Consider the following 20,229-nt stretch of genomic DNA (forward strand, 5'->3'; position numbering starts at 1 on the left):
GTGTTGTGTGACAAGCATATCTTCTGACGTGCGCGGAATGAGCTCCCAGGACCCCGACTAATTTTTAGGCCTGAATATTATTATTATTTTTAATGTAAACCAGTCACTATTTAAACACCGTATATTTATTCATGAGCAGCTAGTTTAATTTCTAAAGGATTAATTCATAATTCATTCAAACACACACGCACAGATGCACTCAAGCACACACACATTGTTTTGCAATGTTTTGCATTGTTTGTATAAAGGGAAATTGTGTTCTTTTGTATCAATTTTATGTGCCTTGTTTTTTTTTACTGATTGATGTGCTCTTTTGATTTGTGTTTATTTTTGTTCATTGATTAGCTTTGATATTCTACATTATTATATGCACTATTGAGTTTTAGAACTGCAATAGAAATGTGCATATAACAAATAAACTTGGATTTGATTTTGATTTGACACACAGACAGAGAGAGAGACAGACAGACAGAGATAATTGTTGATTTGAGAGACATTTCCTATCTGCTACCAGCATAAATAAAATGTGTGTTTTCTGTGTAGGTCTGAATAAAGAAAACAAACACTATATTTTCTCCTTACCATGATCAATCCACCAAATTAGTGAATCACATTTTATGTTGAATTTATCGATGCAATTCGTTTTTGAGAACAGCATAACAGGGGATGAGGGAGGGATGTTAAAGAGAGTGAGAGAGATACAGAGAGAGAGAGAGAGAGAGAGAGAGAGAGAGACAGACTGACTGGCTGACTCATGACACAAGCTTGGAAATATCTGCGAACAAGTCACTCAGGACCTCACATCTGAACAGACAGCTGATAAACTCAGAAATCACAATGGGACTGCTTCAGTTTATAAAGGATTATTTTATTGGTTTCTTGGACTATGAGACCCCCAAGGTAATGGTGGTTAAAAACAAAAAACTTGGAGTCATATATAGAGGGGTTCAGTTTTTTGTGATCACCTATTTTATCTGGTAAGTACTGGCCTCCTGTTTATGCATGCATTTAAAAATAGATAGACAAGGATGTGATTTGAATTAGTATTGTCTTTGTGTGTAACTATCCTGACGTTTTCTGTGATTGAGTATTTCTGTTGCATTATCTGTGACCTGCCTTAAATAATGCAGATATTTTGCCAATCAAGGCAACGTTAAGTCTGGTATTGGAAAGCATAGGAAGAAAATAATGGTAAAAAAAAAATGGTTGGCTTGTAAGCTCAGATGGAATGTTCTGTCAGTGTACCCATATTATTGCTTTCAAAAGCTATACAAGCCACTGTGATGTAAAGTTAGTAATTTGCTGAGAATAGCCACTTTGTGGTGAGGAAATGCCTTTCACTCGCAATTAAATACATTGATGGTAACCACATACAGGTTGCTGTCATTAAGCGGGACTGCTGTATTCTGATTGGCCATTACTGACCACCGTCATTGTGTAATGTGATCCAAATAGGCCAATTTTCATACATTTCGGTTTTTTTAATGGTCCTTTAGAGGAAGATGTCTCTCTGTCTACTGTACTGATAAACATCATATTTCAGCGTTAGATTTTCAAATATTTCAAATAAAGTTGATCATATTTAAGTATCTCTCAAAATCAATATATCATAACCCGTAAGAGATCTGAATTGACATTGAATTTGTCCTCAGAACAGAAGTTAATCTGCATCTGTCATGTCGCCCTACTACAGGTATGTCTTTATCAGTCAGAAAGCCTATCAGGACAGTGAGACGAGGCCAGAGAACTCAGTCTACACTAAGATGAAAGGCACAGCACTGCAGGGTGACCACGTTCTGGACATGGTAGAATACGTCCGACCCTCAGAGGTGAGCCAACTTGAGGACATCAATTTCGCTCAGTCCCATAATCACTGACAGAGCAACCTGACTGATCTATAAATAATAGTAGATACAGTGGGGCAAAAAAGTATTTAGTCAGCCACCAATTGTGCAAGTTCTCCCACTTAAAAAGATGAGAGAGGCCTGTAATGTTCATCATAGGTACACTTCAACTATGACAGACAAAATGAGAGGAAAAAATCCAGAAAATCACATTGTAGGATTTTTTATGAATTTATTTGCAAATTATGGTGGTTAAGTATTTAATAAAATAAACTGAAGTAAAAAATTGATAGATGAATTAAAATTAAAATAATGAAGAAAATAGAAAAAAACAAATCATTTAGGAGCAACTTGAAAATAAGTATTGAGGCTATATACAGGGGGTACCGGTACAGAGTCAATGTACCGGGCACAGGTTAGTCGAAGTAATTTAGGTAATATGAACATGTAGGTAGAGGTAAAGTGACTATGTATAGATAATAAACAGAGAGTAGCAGCAGTGTAAAAATTGTGGGGGGGGGGGGGGGGGGGGACAAAGGAAATAGTCCAGGTAGCCATTTGCTGTTGGGGAGTTTTAATGCTTGGGGGTAGAAATTGTTAAGAAGCCTTTTGGACCTAGACTTGGCGCTCCGGTACACCTTGCCATGCGGTAGCAGAGAGAACAGTCTATGACTAGGGTGGCTGGAGTCTTTGGCAATTTTTAGGGCCTTCCTCTGACACCGCCTGGTACAGAGGTCCTGGATGACAAGAAGTTTGGCCCCAGTGATGTACTGGGCCGTACGCACTACCCTCTGTAGTGCCTTGCGGTCGGAGGCCGAGCAGTTACCATACCCAGCAGTGATGCAACCAGTCAGGATGCTCTCGGCGGTGCAGCTGTAGAACCTTTTGAGGATCTGAGGACCCATGCCAAATATTTTGAGTCCCCTGAGGGGGAAAAGGCGTTGTCGTGCCCTCTTCACAACTGTCTTGGTGTGTTTGGACATGATAGTTTCTTGGTGATGTGGACGCCAAGGAACTTGAAGCACTCAACCAGCTCCACTTCAGCCCTGTGGATGAGAACGGGGGCGTGCTCGGTCCTCTTTTTCCTGTAGTCTACAATCAGCTCCTTTGTCTTGATCACGTTGAGGGAGAGGTTGTTGTCCTGGCACCACACTGCCAGGTCTCTGACCTCCTCCCTATGGGCGGTCTCATCGTTGTAGGTGATCAGGCCTACCACTGTTGTGTCATCAGCAAACTTAATGGTGGTGTTGGAGTCGTGCTTGGCCATGCAGTCATGGGTGAACAGGGAGTACAGGAGGGGACTGAGCACGCACCCCTGAGGGGCTCCCGTGTTGAGGATCAGCGTGGCAGATGTGTTGTTGCCTACCCTTACCACCTGGGTCAGGCCCGTCAGGAAGTCCAGGATCCAGTTGCAGAGGGAGGTGTTTAGTCCCAGGGTCCTTAGCTTGGTGATGAGCTTTGAGGGCACTATGGTGTTGAACGCTGAGCTGTAGTCGATGAATTGTATTCTCACGTTGGTGTTCCTTTTGTTCAGGTGGGAAAGGGCAGTGTGGATTGCATAATCTGTGGATCTGTTGGGGCGGTATGCAATGTGGAGTGGGTCTAGGGTTTCTGGGATAATGGTGTTGATGTGAGCCATGGCCAGCCTTTAGAAGCCCTTGATGGCTACAGACGTGAGGGCTACGGGTCGGTATTCATTTAGGCAGGTTACCTTGGTGTTCTTGGGCACAGGAACTATGGTGGTCTGCTTGAAACATGTTGGTATACAGACTTGGTCAGGGACAGGTTGAAAATGCAGTAAAGACACTTGCCAGTTGGTCAGCGCTTGCTTGGAGCACACGTCCTGGTAATCTGTCTGGCCCTGCGGCCTTGTGAATGTTGACCTGTTTAAAGGTCTTACATCGGCTGCGGAGAGCGTGATCACACAGTCATCCAGAACAGCTGATGCTCTCATGCATGTTTCAGTGTTGCTTACCTCGAAGTGAGTATAGAAGTTATTTAGCTCGTCTGATAGGCTCCTGTCACTGGGCAGCTCGCGGCTGTGCTTCCCATAGAAGATCCAATGTGTAGCTAGTTACTGTATGTTTTTAACATATAGCCTTTGTAATTACCAACATATACTGTACATTCTTCTGTATGGCATTGAACCTGCAGGGCGGTGACGTGATCAGCACAATACTGAGACGAGTGGTCACACACAACCAGAGGCAAGGCACGTGTGCTGAGGTGAGAGGTCACAACCATTCTCCACACTCGTGTTCTCCTGAAACCAATATGAGCTAAATAAAACTGCTGTCGTTTTCCCATAATCAATACTAGGGCTTCATGTTGAGTTGTGTGCTTTTCTCCATACTCTAATATTGCAATTAGCACTGTCTCATGGAAAAGCTCTGTAAGATAATGTGATAAAGATCTATCAGTATCATTACCAGTCTACCACCACAGAGAAGGAAAGCCAGTTAATGCTGCCATCTGAACTATTACGTTTTATTTTTTTCTTAGCATTTTACCGTTCCCAATGCCAACTGCTCAAAGGACTCGGACTGCATCTCAGGAAAAGTGGACTTTGATGGCAATGGTACGCACTATAAAGGAGGGGATGAAGTGAAAAGTCTCACTAAGCCAGACATTCTATGAGTCTGTCTGTCAGTCAGTCAGTTAGTCCTAATGCATTTAGACTGATGTGTTTCCTGTAGGACAGAGAACTGGGCGCTGTGTTCCTTACTATAACCAGACCTTCAAGACCTGTGAGATTCAGACCTGGTGTCCTATTGAGGACTATGCGGCAATACGGTAAGGGTCAATATCAATTTGACATTTTAAATAGGAAGTAGTCAAACACAGAACTACTGTCTCCCTAGTCTGGAATAAATCACTTGTAAAATCATTGTGGCACAAGGGTCTAAACTGTTATTGTCTCCTCCAGGGAGCCAGCATTAGCAGAGGCCATCAATTTCACTGTTTACATCAAGAATGCCATCCATTTCCCCAAATTTAAAGTGTTGAGGTATAGTATGAACCTCAATAACACACACACATGCATGCACACACAGTCACACACACATCAACCTCAACAACACACAGAATGCGCTCGCAGACTGCAAAACCCATGCACACACACACACGTACATCAGGCTGCAATACATGGTCAATACACTGACAAGGAGCCATACGTAGGTGATATAAAGAACTGTATGATATAGGAAACCGTATCCCGGTCAAATATGCAGTCTCAACTGTTTCTGCAAACAATCTTCTCTTATCTCTTTGGCAGAGGAAACATCAAACCAAACAAACGAAACGGGCAGAAATATCTGAATAAGTGTCATTACAATGAGGAGAAACACCCCTACTGCCCCATCTTCCGGCTGGGTTACATCGCAGAACAGGCCAGGGAGAAGTTCAGCGAGCTTTGCAGGACTGTATGTTTACACCTGCAATATACATACATACAATCAAAATGTATATCCCATTTGACCAATCATATTAACTATAGAGAACCCTTACATTTCAGTGCTCACAAGACACACAAAGACACAATCTTCCATCTAGGTCTAATGTCTCTAACAATATGTGTGTTTCTAATATTTCTGAATCTGACAGTGATTACTGATAACGTAATTAATAGATCATGGAAATAAAAAATAAGAGACAATCAACAATAGTGAGGAATGTGAAGATGAGCTGGACAGAGCGCTGCAATGGTTAAGTTAGAGAGCTCATGGATTGTATCATGTCAGGGGGGAGTGATTGGTGTCTTCATTAACTGGAAGTGTGATCTTGACCTGGACCCCTCGGAGTGTAAACCCACATACTCATTCCGTCGCCTGGACCTTCGGAAGAACCTGCCCAGCTCTGGTTACAACTTCAGGTTAGCCACTTCATAGCATCTTGTGAATGCTTGGGTCATATTCAATAGTGCACACTGTGGCAAGTGTTTTTCAACAGAAACCGGAAACAAGTGTTTCTTATTGGACACGTTTAGGTGGTTCCTCATCGTTTTAGTCCGCTTTCCTCCGTTTGGTGCTTAGTGAATACGACCATGTATTTACTCTTCCCATCTCATTGACATGACCTATTGTAACATTTTAGACTATCTCTGCTGTATCTTGGTAAGGCATGGAGGACTCTTTCCCCCTTTTTCTACAGTTGTTTGACCTAGAAAATTATGTTTAGATTTGCCAAGTATTACAGCAAAGATGGAGAAGAGTTCCGGACACTTATCAAGGCCTTTGGGATTCGTCTTGATGTAATAGTTCATGGAAATGTAAGAATTTCCTACTTTAACCGCCTTCATCAGTACTCAATTCATCAATAACCAGTTGATCAGAACAATTACTTAGTGACATATGGTTATAGACTCAGTCAAAGTCATACTCTTAAATAATTCCTCTCCAGGCTGGACGATTCAGCATAATCCCAACTATCATCAACACAGTGACAGCCATGACCTCAGTTGGAATAGTGAGTTTGATTCAGCACTCTTGTGGTATGAGTTGATGTCTGTTTCTACCAGCTTCCAGTAATGGTTGTACCAACTCCTATCCATTCATTGACATGATACTTTGATTCATTCCAGTGTTCCATTATCTGTGACTGGATCATGCTCACTTTCATTGACAAGAATGATATCTACAGTGGCAGAAAGTTTGATGATGTAAGAAAAAAACTACTTGATTCCACACATATTCATGATCATATTTTTTTATTCTGTTAACCATTTTCTGCTATATCATAGCCCTTATCATTGATTAAACACCCAGTTAGGTAATGTAACTCCCAAAGAATATAGGAGTTCAATGTGTAAAAGTATTAATATAATGTAATACTTCTGTCTTAGCCCCTATCTGTGAGTTAGCATGGTTCTAGAAACGTTTTTTTTCTGACCGTATATTTCTACAGGACAGTAAAGTTCCAAAACCCAGCCAGACCTTCACACTTCCCACAGAATTCACCATCATCAGCTATGGCTCCACCCACTCTGACCTGTCAGAGGGAGTGGCCCTGTGACATCCCATCCCCACAGTGCCCTCTGGTCACATCAGTCTTTGGCCACATGCATGGATGATGTTCTTCCTCAGACACCTGACTGCTGATCAGGCGGATGGGACAGACAGACGACCTTTCCCCCCAAGCAGTCTCAGATGTCCTCAGAGAGACCTCCTTGATGGGTCAACCTCTGTCCCTGCGGGATTTAACTGAAAGACAGCTAAGACCACTAAAACATCCTACTTAGTTAGAGTGCCACCAGTTCTTTCACTAAAAGCAATTTCCTATGATGAATTAGTGTAAATATTTTATGAAAATTCCTGTTGATTCAGGAAATGAATTAAACTCCAATGGAGAAATTCCATGTCCAGTTCAACTGACAGGGACTGAAATGGTACTGACCCCAACTGAATCTCAAATAATTGCAAATGATCTGAATTTAATCCAACCAATGAAAAATAAACTAAATAAGTTATCGCAATCAGCTAAACATGTTGGAGTACATTATGCTGAGAACCCTCTTTTCATGTCTACCCTGAACCAGGTCAATAACTGTATAAGCTATACATGCAAACACAACAATAAATGTCTAGCATCATCAACTTATAACTTGTGATCTCTGCCAGTCAATCATATACTGTACATAGATCAGATTGGAAGAAATAAAGAAAAAATATTTTGGCAGATCTTCTTTCTGGTTTGAAAACACACATTTCAAACAATTGGTGAATCAAAAAGATGATGGTGGGCAATTTCAGTATATTATGTTCAGGGATAACAGTCTCTGGGACTAGATTCCCTCCAATGTTCATTTAGAATACTGATGCTGAGCGAGATGCCTAAGAGGAGAGCTACTCTCAGAGAGAGTAATCAAATAATGATGACATTTCCCACAAAATGGTTTCTATAACAAGATTGTGGGGAAGTGTGAATCCATCTGGACTCGTAGTGAATAATAGAAACATCGGTATCGAAAAGGACTCATCTCTGAGGTCTACTGGATCAGTGACTGCCTTGTGCAGAGGAGGCTGGTGGGAGGAGCTCAAGAAGGACAGGCTCATTGTAATGGCTGGAATAGAATAAATGGAATGGAGTCAAACATGTCCCACTGGGCAAAGACGTCAATTCAATGTCGGTTCAACGTAATTTCCTTGAAATGACGTGGAAACAATATTGATTCAACCAGTGTGTGCTCAGTGGGTTGGTTTCCATATGTTTTATGTTTTTTATACCATTCCATTTACTCCATTCCAGCTATTAAAATTAGCATGTCCTCCTATAGTTCCTCCCACCAGCCTCCTCTGGTATTATGCAATAGATGGACCGTTGTTGTCTGTTGACAACCACAATGACACTTTGGAACTAAGTGATATGAACAGACCAAGTCAGATATCATGCCTGTAACTAGAAAAACCTAGGCAATGCTATAAATGCTGTTTTAATGCAGAGTTCTGTATTTATTACATTTTGGAAGACATGATAAAATTGCAATACATTTTCCCCTCTGTAACATGATGTCATAATAAAAAATATAGCATAAAAAGGGATATGGTAAGTATATTGGGCTCTGTACAGTAAGTACTTCACTCAATCATTTGAGACAAGCTATCAGTCGTCAGGGAACCCAATGCAACCAATCTAATTGTAAGACTCAGCTCCAGCGTAGATGTGAAATCAGATTATTGGTCTGAGAGAGAAATGCCCATTAGTACACAAAGTGAGTTCTCTGGGACAATGAGGTTATCGTGATGGAGGTTGGTGGGTTAAGATCACTTTGATCTAGACTCCCCCAGTCTAGCCATAACCAGTGGCTGTTTTAAAAATGTATTTTTTATTTTTTTACAGATGCCCACAACAAAGGGAGCTAGGGATGAATGTGCACTCTTCCTCATCATTATCACTCCAGATAGACTAAATCAACAAATTTTAAAGCCAAGCAACACTGCACTAAACTGTAATTTAAATTCCAGGAAACTCATGCTCAACATCAGCAGTATAGTAATGATAAAACGCTGGTCTTGGAGCAGCAGGCTCTGATAGAACATACTGTTGAAAGCTGAATCCACAGAAACTCAAATGCATCCTTAAAGCCAGGTGTACAGTCGTGGCCAAATGTTTTGAGAATGACACAAATATTAATTTTCGAAAAGTCTCCTGCCTCAGTTTGTATGATGTGAATTTGAATATACTCCAGAAAGTTATGAAGAGTGATCAGATGAATTGCAATTGATTTGAAAAGTCCCTATTTGCCATGCAAATGAACTGAATCCCAATAAAACATTTCCACTGCATTTCAGTCCAGCAACAAAAAGACCAGCTGACATCATGTCAGTGATTCTCTCGCTAACACAGGTGTGAGTGTTGACGAGGACAAGGCTGGAGATCACTCTGTAATGCTGATTGAGTTTGAATAACAGACTGGAAGCTTCAAAAGGAGGGTGGTGCTTGGAATCATTGTTCTTCCTCTGTCAACCATGGTTACCTGCAAGGAAACACGTGCCGTCATCATTGCTTTGCACAAAAAGGGCTTCACAGGCAAAGATATTGCTGCCAGTAAGATTGCACCTAAATCAACCATTTATCGGATCATCAAGAACTTAAAGGAGATCGGTTCAATTGTTGTGAAGAAGGCTTCAGGGCGCCCAAGAAAGTCCAGCAAGCGCCAGGACCATCTCCTAAAGTTGATTCAGCTGCGGGATCGGGGCACCACCAGTACAGAGCTTGCTCAGGAATGGCAGCAGGCAGTTGTGAGTGCATCTGCACGCACAGTGAGGCAAAGACTTTTGGAGGATGGCCTGGAGTCAAGAAGGGCAGCAAAGAAGCCACTTCTCTCCAGGAAAAACATCAGGGACAGACTGATATTCTGCAAAAGGTACAGAGATTGGACTGCTGAGGACTGGGGTAAAGTCATTTTCTCTGATGAATCCCCTTTCCGATTGTTTGGGACATCCGGAAAAAAGCTTGTCCGGAGAAGACAAGGTGAGCGCTACCATCAGTCCTGTGTCATGCCAACAGTAAAGCATCCTGAGACCATTCATGTGTGGGGTTGCTTCTCAGCCAAGGGAGTGGGCTCACTCACAATTTTGCCTAAGAACACAGCCATGAATAAGGAATGGTACCAAAACATCCTCCGAGAGGAATTTCTCCCAACCATCAAAGAACGGTTTGGTGACGAACAATGCCTTTTCCAGCATGATGGAGCACCTTGCCATAAGGCAAAAGTGATAACTAAATGGCTCTGGGAACAAAACATTTATATTTTGGGTCCATGGCCAGGAAACTCCCCAGACCTTAATCCCATTGAGAACTTGTTGTCAATCCTCAAGAGGCGGGTGGGACAAACAAAACCCCACAAATTCTGACAAACTCCAAGCATTGATTATGCTAGAATGGGCTGCCATCAGTCAGGATGTGGCCCAGAAGTTAATTGACAGCATGCCAAGGCGGATTGCAGAGGTCTTGAAAAAGAAGGGTCAACACTGGAAATATTGACTATTTGCATCAACCTCATGTAAAATTGACACTTATGAAATGCTTGTAATTATACTTCAGTATTCCATAGTAACATCTGACAAAAATATCTAAAGACACTGAAGCAGCAAACTTTGTGGAAATTAATATTTGTGTCATTCTCAAAACGTTTGGCCATAACTGTACACTACATGACTTTCAAAATCCTAACATGGCTGAGACTCTCACATTAAACAAGGGTATTTTCTGTCATTTTTTTGTCTTGCCAATGAAGTGGTGCACACACTAAACGAAATGTCACAGACAGGGTGTCACACACTATAATATTCTTCACTTGGTCGTGAGGATTGTCAATACCACGCTGTCTTGCGAAAACAATGATGCCGTTAGATTTAACATAGATACAACAAGCTGTGGCTCAAAGCAGCAGTGGGGGAAAAAGTACCCAATATTCATACTTTTTTCATACTAAAAGTAAAGATATCTTAAAACAAAATGCCTCCAGTTAAAGCAAAAGTCACCCAGTAAAACACTACTTGAGTAAGTCTAAAAGTATTTGGTTTTAAATGTACTCAAGTATAAAAATTTAAAGTATTAATTAATTTAAAATGTCTTATATTTAGCAAACCAAACAACACGATTTTCTTCTTATTTATTTTTATTTACGGATAGCCAGGGTCGCAGTTGAACACTCAGACAGTACAAATTAAGCATTTGTGTTTAGTGAGTCTGCCAGATCAGAGGCAGTAGGGATGACCAGGGATGTTCTCTTGATAAGTGCCCGAATTAGACAATTTTCCTGTCCTGCTAAGCATTCAAAATGTACTTTTGGCTGTCAGGGAAAATGTAAGGAGTAAAAAGTACATTATTTTCTTTAGGAATGTAGTGGAGTAAAAGTAAAAGTAGTCAAAAATATAAATAGTAAAGTACAGATACCCCAAAAACTACTTAAGTAGTACTTAAAATTATTTTTACTTAAGTACTTTACACCACTGCAAAGCTGCCTCATAAACGTTTTCAGTCAGACACTCACACTTGCCATAGAGAGTTGAAATGTCTAGCTAAAATTTAGAATTCAGTTGAATAAAATTGAATTGAAAACCGCTGTGAAATATATATCAAAAATATGTTAATTTCTGCTGTTTGAAACTGATGTACAAACCCAAACGTAATAGTATGCATAGAAATAGCACACATAGAAACGTTTAAGAAGCGGTAGATCTGTTCTATGTGAATTTGGTCTGTTCGCACAAAAAGTTACATATTGCCACTTTAAAGATAAGTACAGGTACATAATAATAGTAGTTATCGATACTGCTCTAGAGTCTACACATTCTGGATGACGCGAAACAATGTCATCTCACTGGCTTCCTCTCTGACGCGCTCTCCTTTGCTAAACGTGATCATTGTTCTCAAAACGAGTCATTGAACATCTTACACTCCAAGAACATTGCAGATTTCGTGCCGGTAAAATAAAACATGTTTGAAAATATCGGGACGTCTGGTACTGCTCAAGGACGAGATCGGTAGCCTTCAGATTGCATCTCTGACCAGCTAACCTTAATTAAACGAGCGTCGGTGACGGCCGGGCGCACCGAGAAGGCAACAACATTGAGATTTTGGCTGCTCTCAAAAGCTTGTCTGGGACAGCTAAATTGCGGCCAAAAACGTGTAGTGTACACCTGGTTTAAGAGTCTATTTGACGCATCTTGTAGCATCATAAAATAATCCCCATAAACATCTGTCAATTTAAATTAGAGATATCTGCGGTGGAAGATGGTTGAGCTACAGCGGTGTTTGTCAGACCACGAGACATCCCGAAAATTGATATTCTCAAGAAAACTTCTGTAGCAACCGAACAAACTACTTTTGCTCCATGTCTGAGGTCTGTAACTTGTCTGTAGCGTCGGAACCGTTTGGGCTACAAACTAATGCGCCACAGTCTTCTGTTTGAAGGTCACCTGGTACAGGTTTAGAAACTTTTATGAAAGTATGGAGGTAGTTTTGTGCCCCCCCCCAAAAAGGGGTTAAATACATGTCCGAAAAAATACAATATTTTCTTGGCTTTCTTTAGATACAGGAAATACACTTCAAAGCCTGTCTGTTTTACCATTTATGAATATGCTATTGAATGCGTTTCTATGGGCTATAGTAGTAAAGGGCAAATTCAATAATGTATAAAAACATGTTCTTTCTTCATACCTACAGGGGTCCTAAAATGCTAAATCAAATAGCTAAACAATCCATGGTATGACCATCTTAAAACAATTCCATATGTTAGCTTGTATAGTTTTTTTACTGTACCTGTCTGTTTTGCCATTTATGAATGTATTATTGAATGAAATTCTTTGGACTATAGTAGTAAAGGGCAAATTCAATATTTTATACACATTTTTTGTTTTTTGTTATACCTACAGGGGTCCTAAAATTCAAAATCAAATAGCTTAATGTTTTTTTTACTGTAAAGTGTGTTGTGATTTAAAATGCGCTTGAAATATATTGATTTGATACAATGCATCTTGTTCTAATGGCAGACAGGCAGAGAGACATGACTTGCAGGACTCATCATTAGCTCATCTCCAGGGAGATCATGGCCCTGAAAGCCATCAGACCGAGAGGATAAATGGGTGAGAAGAATGTAGTCTGGGCCCAAATCAGTGCGTAAAAACCATTAAATAAAAGCTCATACTATTCCTGTGAGGCACATTAGCATCTGATTCCAGAGGGAAGAGGTACCACAGGATGTTTAGGACTGATGGGGGTTCCATATCTCAGCACTCAGCACTCAATCAATGACTTACTTACCATGGCTGGGTCAACGATAAACAGGACAGATAAATACAATTGAGAGGGTTTCAGAGAAGAAAAAAAATATGATTTCGCTTCGGAAAATATCCAATGAAAATAGAAACTGTCAGTTGTGTCATTTACAAAAAAGATTTATTGATAAAAATATTAAGACAAAAAAAACCTTGACAATAGTACTATATTTGTTGTCATCAATGAGATTTCCTATACAAAGGCAAAACACATCATATCTACAATTTTGGCTGGAGACTAGTAAAGACTGGAAAGTTGATTGACGCGATTGGCAACTCGATTACGTTTACAGTACATGGGTGGTCAAGAAATGTCGTTTATATGTTGTTTTTACAGCTACTGTATAGAAAATCATAGAGGAATAAAGATGCATGATTATAATTTCTTGTCACATCAAAGATAGATTGTCTCAAAGTTAGCAATATGCCCATCCTGTCCATTCAGCCTTCAATCAAGGCTTTTTTTGTCTGCCCAATGCAATCGTGAAGTAGTCAAGATTTTGGCTCATGAGACTGCTCTGAAAATAATCTTAATCACCAAATATTTTTAAAATATCAAGTTTGAGAGGAGTAAAACAGTGAGCTAACATTCCCTTTTTATCTATGCATTGTAGGCAGGCACACATTATTTGAGCTATACAGGTTCCGTTTTGGACGTGTGTAAAACCCCCTCCATGATGTAGGCTACGTGTCCATGCCCATTATGCAACGAGATATGATATTTAGAAGTTATCTGTAACCTGTAAAAGTAGCTTTTTTCCAGTTTCACATGTTCCAAACCCAAGCCCTCCCTTAGGCCTACAATAAGGCTGGTTCAACAGCAATGCGTGTCTTTTATCCAGGCAATTTTATGGCATCATTACATTTGACATGTATTTGTTGTTGTTTAATTATATTACAACTAAACTTATTAGAATTATTCACCTCAGCGGCGACCCGTCATTCAAGGCATGGTATTTTGGCATTAATTCGTGTCACATATCAGTTTGAAAACAATGTAAAAATATCTATATATCATTGAGTTAATAAAGCCGCATACAAACATGGTCACTTTTTTGTTTTCTTGAGTAAGGCAGCTCCAAAATGCAGGTGTTTCAGCCTAGCGCAGTGCTTTCTGTGGTGGTGGGGGAACCAGCAAAAAATATGGAGCGTTACGCCGTGATTGGCTCAGTGTTCTGTCATTCATGGGGACACTACGTCACGCCAAATCTAAGGGTAGACAGAAAATTCTAGACCCTTGGGTGCTGCCACATAGCAACATTAGAAGTGCCCATCCAAGAAGGCTCAAGGTCATTGCCCCTGAACAGGCAGTTAATCCAATGTTCCTAGGCCGTCATTTAAAATAAGAATTTGTTCTTAACTGACTTGCCTAGCTAAATAAAGGTTAAAAAAAGAAGAAAAAAACAAATTGGTCACAGATAAAATGACGTCAAATCACGTTATATCTACAGTAGCTTTGATTTAACTGACGTCAACATCATACTTCAAAAAATGATAGCAGTCATCATCATCATGAATCAACTGAAAACAACTGTTTACTCGAAACTGCAAAATCTGAATTTAGAGAGTTCAAGACAACTGGGAACTCGGGAAAAACAAGCTACATGACGTCAACATGATTCAACTTTTTTTTTTTCTCAAGTTCTCAGTTGTCTTGAAAGCACCATAAATCCAGAGAATGCCAGACTTTGATGAAAAAGTTTGATGACAAAATTTGACCACGACGAAGGATCGCTGCTTCACACTCCTGTTTCAAGTGAGCACAGTACAGAGTCCAAAAATGTCTTGTATGCTGCTGCATAAATTATGTAATATGCCTGGGAGATAGTATTACTTTCTTAGCTACAGTATACATAAGTTTATGTTGTGTATGTAATAAGCTGTTAGTAGCCCATGTGCCTCACCCTAACAATTTTGTCTATTTTCACCTCTTAATTTTGCCTACTATTCTGAATTGGTACTTGAAAATATATAAGTAGAAATGTAAGCTGTAGCGTTTCACTCACCTGTGCCACTGAGGGATCCTTGCAAAGGTCAACATCGCAGCAGGTTGTAGTGGTGGCAGATGACCTCGGGCAGGAAGTAGGAGTTTCAGGGGTGTCCTCCGAAAACTCACACACGTCCACCAGGCTCAGCAGGTCCCTCTTTAGCTTATTCACCATGTTGGCGTCCAGGGAGAGCACCTATAGGGGAGGGTTGTATTCATTAGGCATGAAACAGAAGAAAACAGAACTGAAATGCTAACACTAGTGTATATGACACCGGGGTGTATTCACTAGGCACATAACGGAAGCAAACGGGCCGGGACTACCTGAACTTGTCCAATAACAAACACTAATTTTCATTGCAAAACTTTGACATTACGGTGTGACTCGTGTTCCCAGTCACTGACGTGGCAGACGTATTTGATGAACTCCAGGGCTGGGTTTCTGAGTGGCAGGTGGGAGCCGGGCAGTAGAGCTCTGCTACCCGACACCGACTGGCCCCGACATTATACATCAAGTTAGGGCTACATTTATCACCAACATTTTGAAGCTGAGCCATTTGCTTGTAGTCTTGTTATCACCAACCTCAGTGAGTCACAGCTGTGTAGTCATGTGGGTCACGCGTCAGCCATGCTAATTTGCTCGTTCTCTGCTGTGCAGTACAGCCATATCTGACTAAGATCATAACATGGTGTCAGAAGTGCTTCAACCACATCAAAAGAAAGAGACAGCGAGCTGCCTGGGTGCAGGGAGTCAGTGACTGACAGAGAATAGCAGCTAATGGGTTTACTAATCGAGGAAGTTATTTTTGATTTCGGGCAGAGCCGGGCTTTAAATTTGGCAGAAGCAATCAGGCCTGGGTAGGGTAGGGCCTGAATGTAACAGGAATGGGTTGGGTTTAAAATTCATGCCCGTGCATGGCTCTATGGGGAAGGACTGGGAACATCTCTGAGGGCTGGGTCACAGTCCGGGTGCCTGTCACCAGTAGCGTAAAGTACTTAAGTAAAAACTCATTATATTTTGAATGCTTAGCAGGACAGACAAAAGTCCAATTCACATACTTATCAAGAGAACAACCCTGGTCATCTCTACTGCCTCTGATTTGACGGACTCACTAAACACAAATGCTTCACTTGTAAATGATGTCCGAGTGTTGGTGTGCCCCTGGCAATCCGCAAATAGAAGAAGAAGAAAAAAACACATGAAAATTGTGCCGTCTGATTTGCGTAATATAAGGAATTTGAAATTATTCATGCTTTTACTTTTGATATTCAAGTATATTTCAAAGGAAATCCTTTTAGTCTTTTACTCAAGTAGCATTTTACTGGGTGACTCTCTTTTACTTGAGTCATTTTAAATTAAAGGTATTTTTACTTTTACTCAAGTATGACAATTAGGTACCTTTTCCACCACTACCAGTCACCTTCTTCTGGATCTTCTGGGTGATGCCGAAGAAGTTCTGGGTCAGGATGCTTGACACATACTCCTGAGAGAAGGAGATCATACCTGTGGGGGTCGGAGGAGTGTCATGGAATTATTGTAATCAAAAGGAGAGACATTTCTTCAAAACAAGTCAACTTTATTATTTAATTACTGCAGTAATGGAGTTTGTCACGAGGGGATTCACAGAGTTCAAGTAACAGACATCTCAACATTAATTGTTCAGAGGAGACTGCGTGAATCAGGCTTTCATGGTCGAATTGCTGCAAAGAAACGACTACTAAAGGACACCAATAGGAAGAAGAGACTTGCTTGGGCCAAGAAACATGAGCAATGGACAATTGACCAGTGGAAATCTATGTCCTTTGGTCTGATGAGACCAAAGTTGAGATTTCTGGTTCCAACGGCAGTGTCTTTGTGAGGTGCAAAGCTGTCATCAAGGCAAAAGAAGAAGACTCTAAAATTGTAAATATATTTAGATTTGTTTAACACTATTTTGGTTACTACATGATTCCATATGTGTTATTTCATAGTTTTAAAAAGAAAAAAAAATGTTGAATGAGTAGGTTTGTCCAAACTTTTGACTGGTACTGTACCTTGTGGCTTTGTGGTACCGCTCTCTCATTACTTACCGGGAAGAGCGCTGGAGTCTCCTGCTGCTTGCTGGGAAGCCTGCCCTGCTCCCCCGCCTCTTAATGGGTGTGGTTCCTGGGGCGTTACTTCTTTTCTTCACTCGCATGCCGTGGTCAACGGCAGCGATGTAGGCTAAGAGGAAACAGAGGAGACATGATAAAAGGATGGATGGATTTGTGCAGGAAATCAGGGAGCTGTGCCCACGCACCCCCTCCAAATTCATTATGGATCAAACACTGTACACATGATATGATAACAGACGGTCATGAGGAAGTATTTCTGACAGGAGGCAGTCTGGGCCAGACACTGCATGATGTTCCAGCTGCTCTCCATCAGCTCCTCCACCTCATCCATGTCTCCAGCGCCAGCTCCAGCGCCATCCTCCTCCTCATCGTCAGCTTCCTCCTCGTCCTCACTGCTCTCCTCTTCCTCTCCACCCCCATTTCCCTTCTTCTAGGCTGTCCCGTTCTGAAAGTTAATGCAGGTGGTGTGTCATTTTTACCCCAGCCTTTTTCATTGGTTATGAGAAATGGGAAACACATACACACATTGTTTAAAAGCAGGTCCAGTAGAACTAGAATGTACCTCTCCATACAGGACACTGGAAGGCAGCTTTCTCTCCACTCTTCCATAATTTGATCAGATGCATCCACATAAGGATCTCCCAGCAGTGGGAGAAGGAGTGAATACTGCAAGGAAGATGATTGAGGAATGTTTTGGTCAGATAAAGTAAAAAATAAATAATTAAAACAAAATCTTGCCTACTAATTTATGGTCAGTGCTTGTTCCCTTTACCGGACGACGCTAGGCCAATTGTGCGTCACCCCACGGACATCCCGGTCGCGGCCGGTGATTTAGCTCTAACACTTATTTATTAATTCAAGCATCCATCACAGGGCTTGCCATCACACAGCCACCATGCATCACTGATTTCTATTTTACATGTATTTATTTTAACCCCTTTTTCTCCCCAATTTCGTGGTATACAATTGTTTTTAGTAGCTACTATCTTGTCTCATCGCTACAACTTCTGTACGGGCTCGGGAGAGACGAAGGTTGAAAGTCCGATACACAACCCAAGCCGCATCCAACCCGATACACAACTTAACACAGAACGCTCCAACCCGGAAGCCAGCCGCACCAATGTGTCGGAGGAAACACCGTGCACCTGGTAACCTTGGTTAGCGCACACTGCGCCCAGCACGCCACAGGAGTCGCTGGTGCGCGATGAGACAAGGATATCCCTACCGGCCAAGCCCTACCTAACCCGGACGACGCTAGGCCAATTGTGCGTCGCCGCACGGACCTCCGGGTCGCGGCCGGTTACAACAGAGCCTGGGCGCAAACCGAGGGTCTCTGGTGGCACAGCTGGCGCTGCAGTCCAGCGCCCTTAACCACTGCACGACCCGGGAGGCGCATCACTGATTTATAAGCAATATTTGTTTATTAGTCAAAAATATTGTTTTCTTATGTTCAGTAATTGGCTTTGATATTTCCATAGCCAGCATATATGTTATAAAACAGCAACGTTCTAGAGGGGTAGTAGTACATGAGGCGGGGAGCAACGTAATCGATGGCGTCCTTTATCCTTCTCTTCTTGGTGCGCAGCAGGATGCGGTTAAAGTTCCCCTACACCACGGTCGAGGTAGGTAGGTAGTCCAACTGAACTGACCACACCAGACAGAGACAACAGAGAGAGACAACAGAAAGAGAGAAAATAGTGAAAGAGAGGAGAGAGAGACTGACAGAGATTGCGAGAGATATTTGATTTTATTAGGATCTCTTTTAGTCCTCATTTGGACTAATCTTCCAAGAGTCCTTAAACATTAAAATACAATTTATAATAGGATCATATTTTCAGATATAACACACTGTTACCAACAGACATAATACGCTAACATATTGACCAGATAAATATACTCTAACAGTCTAAAAAGATAGATTGATTCTTAATCTACCATAGTCCTGCACAACCTTCCAATGTACTATATTTAAAAGGTCCTAAAGTCCTGTTTGAATGCATATATTGAAAGGTTTCTGGTTTGCACAGATCAATTACTCAATGTCTTTATTGCTCTGAAGCGAAATGTTCTTTTGCTAGGAATGGTGGACAATCCATTCCTAGTATTGACTGAATATCTGGTCTCTTACCAACTGAATATTGTTGTGAATGGAGTTTGACTGTTTTAAATGGTGGACACTGTGAAATAAAATAAGCATGTTTTTTAAAATGATATTTTTGATTGATGACCAACCAAGAGCATTGTGCATGACTACAACGTAATAACCAAATATCCACCTTAAAAAAATCCTTGCTACTTTGTTCTGTGCAATCTGCTGCCTCCTAATTTTACAAAGACGGAGGGAGATAGAGACAGAGAGACAGCAAGACAGAGGTAGAGAGAACGACAAAGACAGAGAGCGAGAGAGACAGAAGAGAATAGGCAGCCTGGTCAACAGAGTAGCAGAGACGGCCTCTGAGTGGTTCCCCAACTCCCACATCACCACCGTCGTCAGAGGACAGGAGAACCCTGTAGGATTGAGTTAGATTAAACAGCTCCTCCAATACATCTGTACTAAACACACACACACACACACACACACACACACACACACACACACACACACACACACACACACACACACACTGTACTAAAAGTTTACTTGTTCTATGAAACAGAAAAAAATAGTCTGTTATCCTGTTTATCTCAATCTTAACAACTTAGTAGTTACTGTATTTCTGACTGTTATTCTTTCTTTTTGCAACATGCAATCACTATTAGTTAGCATGTGGAACATTCAGGGCCTAAACTCATCAACCTTTGGACTGAAGAGTTCAGCACTGGAGTTCAACAAAAATCTTAACGATGTTGATGTCATCATTCTGCAGGAGACATGGTGTAAGACTGAAATTGTCACTTACTGTCCCACAGGCTACAGAGAGGTAATCATAGAAATACAGCTCTGTCAATAGAGGCAGAGACTCTGGATGATTGATCATTTGGTACAAAACCCGAAATCTAATTGATCCCCTCAAAATGAGTAAAT

At 41.2% G+C, this 20,229-nt stretch overlaps 1 protein-coding gene and 1 pseudogene across 1 annotated transcript; one reads left to right on the forward strand and one right to left on the reverse strand.

Annotated features, from left to right (window-relative positions):
• The first annotated feature begins 781 nt into the window (after nt 1-781).
• On the forward strand, nt 782-6,854 carry LOC139411932 (P2X purinoceptor 2-like). Its single transcript, XM_071158693.1, has 12 exons — nt 782-977; nt 1,694-1,829; nt 3,999-4,070; nt 4,347-4,422; nt 4,541-4,637; nt 4,771-4,851; nt 5,119-5,266; nt 5,585-5,715; nt 6,021-6,111; nt 6,243-6,308; nt 6,424-6,501; nt 6,747-6,854. Exons 1-12 carry the CDS (start codon nt 838-840, stop codon nt 6,852-6,854), a joined length of 1,224 nt encoding a protein of 407 aa, XP_071014794.1. The 5' UTR covers nt 782-837.
• Nucleotides 6,855-12,872: 6,018 nt separating this feature from the next.
• Nucleotides 12,873-18,600, reverse strand: LOC139412307 (DNA polymerase epsilon catalytic subunit A-like; annotated as a pseudogene).
• Nucleotides 18,601-20,229: the final 1,629 nt, after the last annotated feature.

The sequence above is a fragment of the Oncorhynchus clarkii genome, chromosome 6, assembly GCF_045791955.1.
Source record: "Oncorhynchus clarkii lewisi isolate Uvic-CL-2024 chromosome 6, UVic_Ocla_1.0, whole genome shotgun sequence".
Classification (NCBI taxonomy): domain Eukaryota; kingdom Metazoa; phylum Chordata; class Actinopteri; order Salmoniformes; family Salmonidae; genus Oncorhynchus; species Oncorhynchus clarkii.

Excerpts from the sequence above, each read along its gene's own strand:
- LOC139411932 (XM_071158693.1), top strand. The coding sequence starts at position 838 with ATGGGACTGCTTCAGTTTATAAAGGATTATTTTATTGGTTTCTTGGAC. Across the intron at positions 978-1,693 it reads GTGATCACCTATTTTATCTG|GTATGTCTTTATCAGTCAGA; the intron begins GTAAGTACTGGC and ends GCCCTACTACAG. Across the intron at positions 4,852-5,118 it reads CCCAAATTTAAAGTGTTGAG|AGGAAACATCAAACCAAACA; the intron begins GTATAGTATGAA and ends TCTCTTTGGCAG.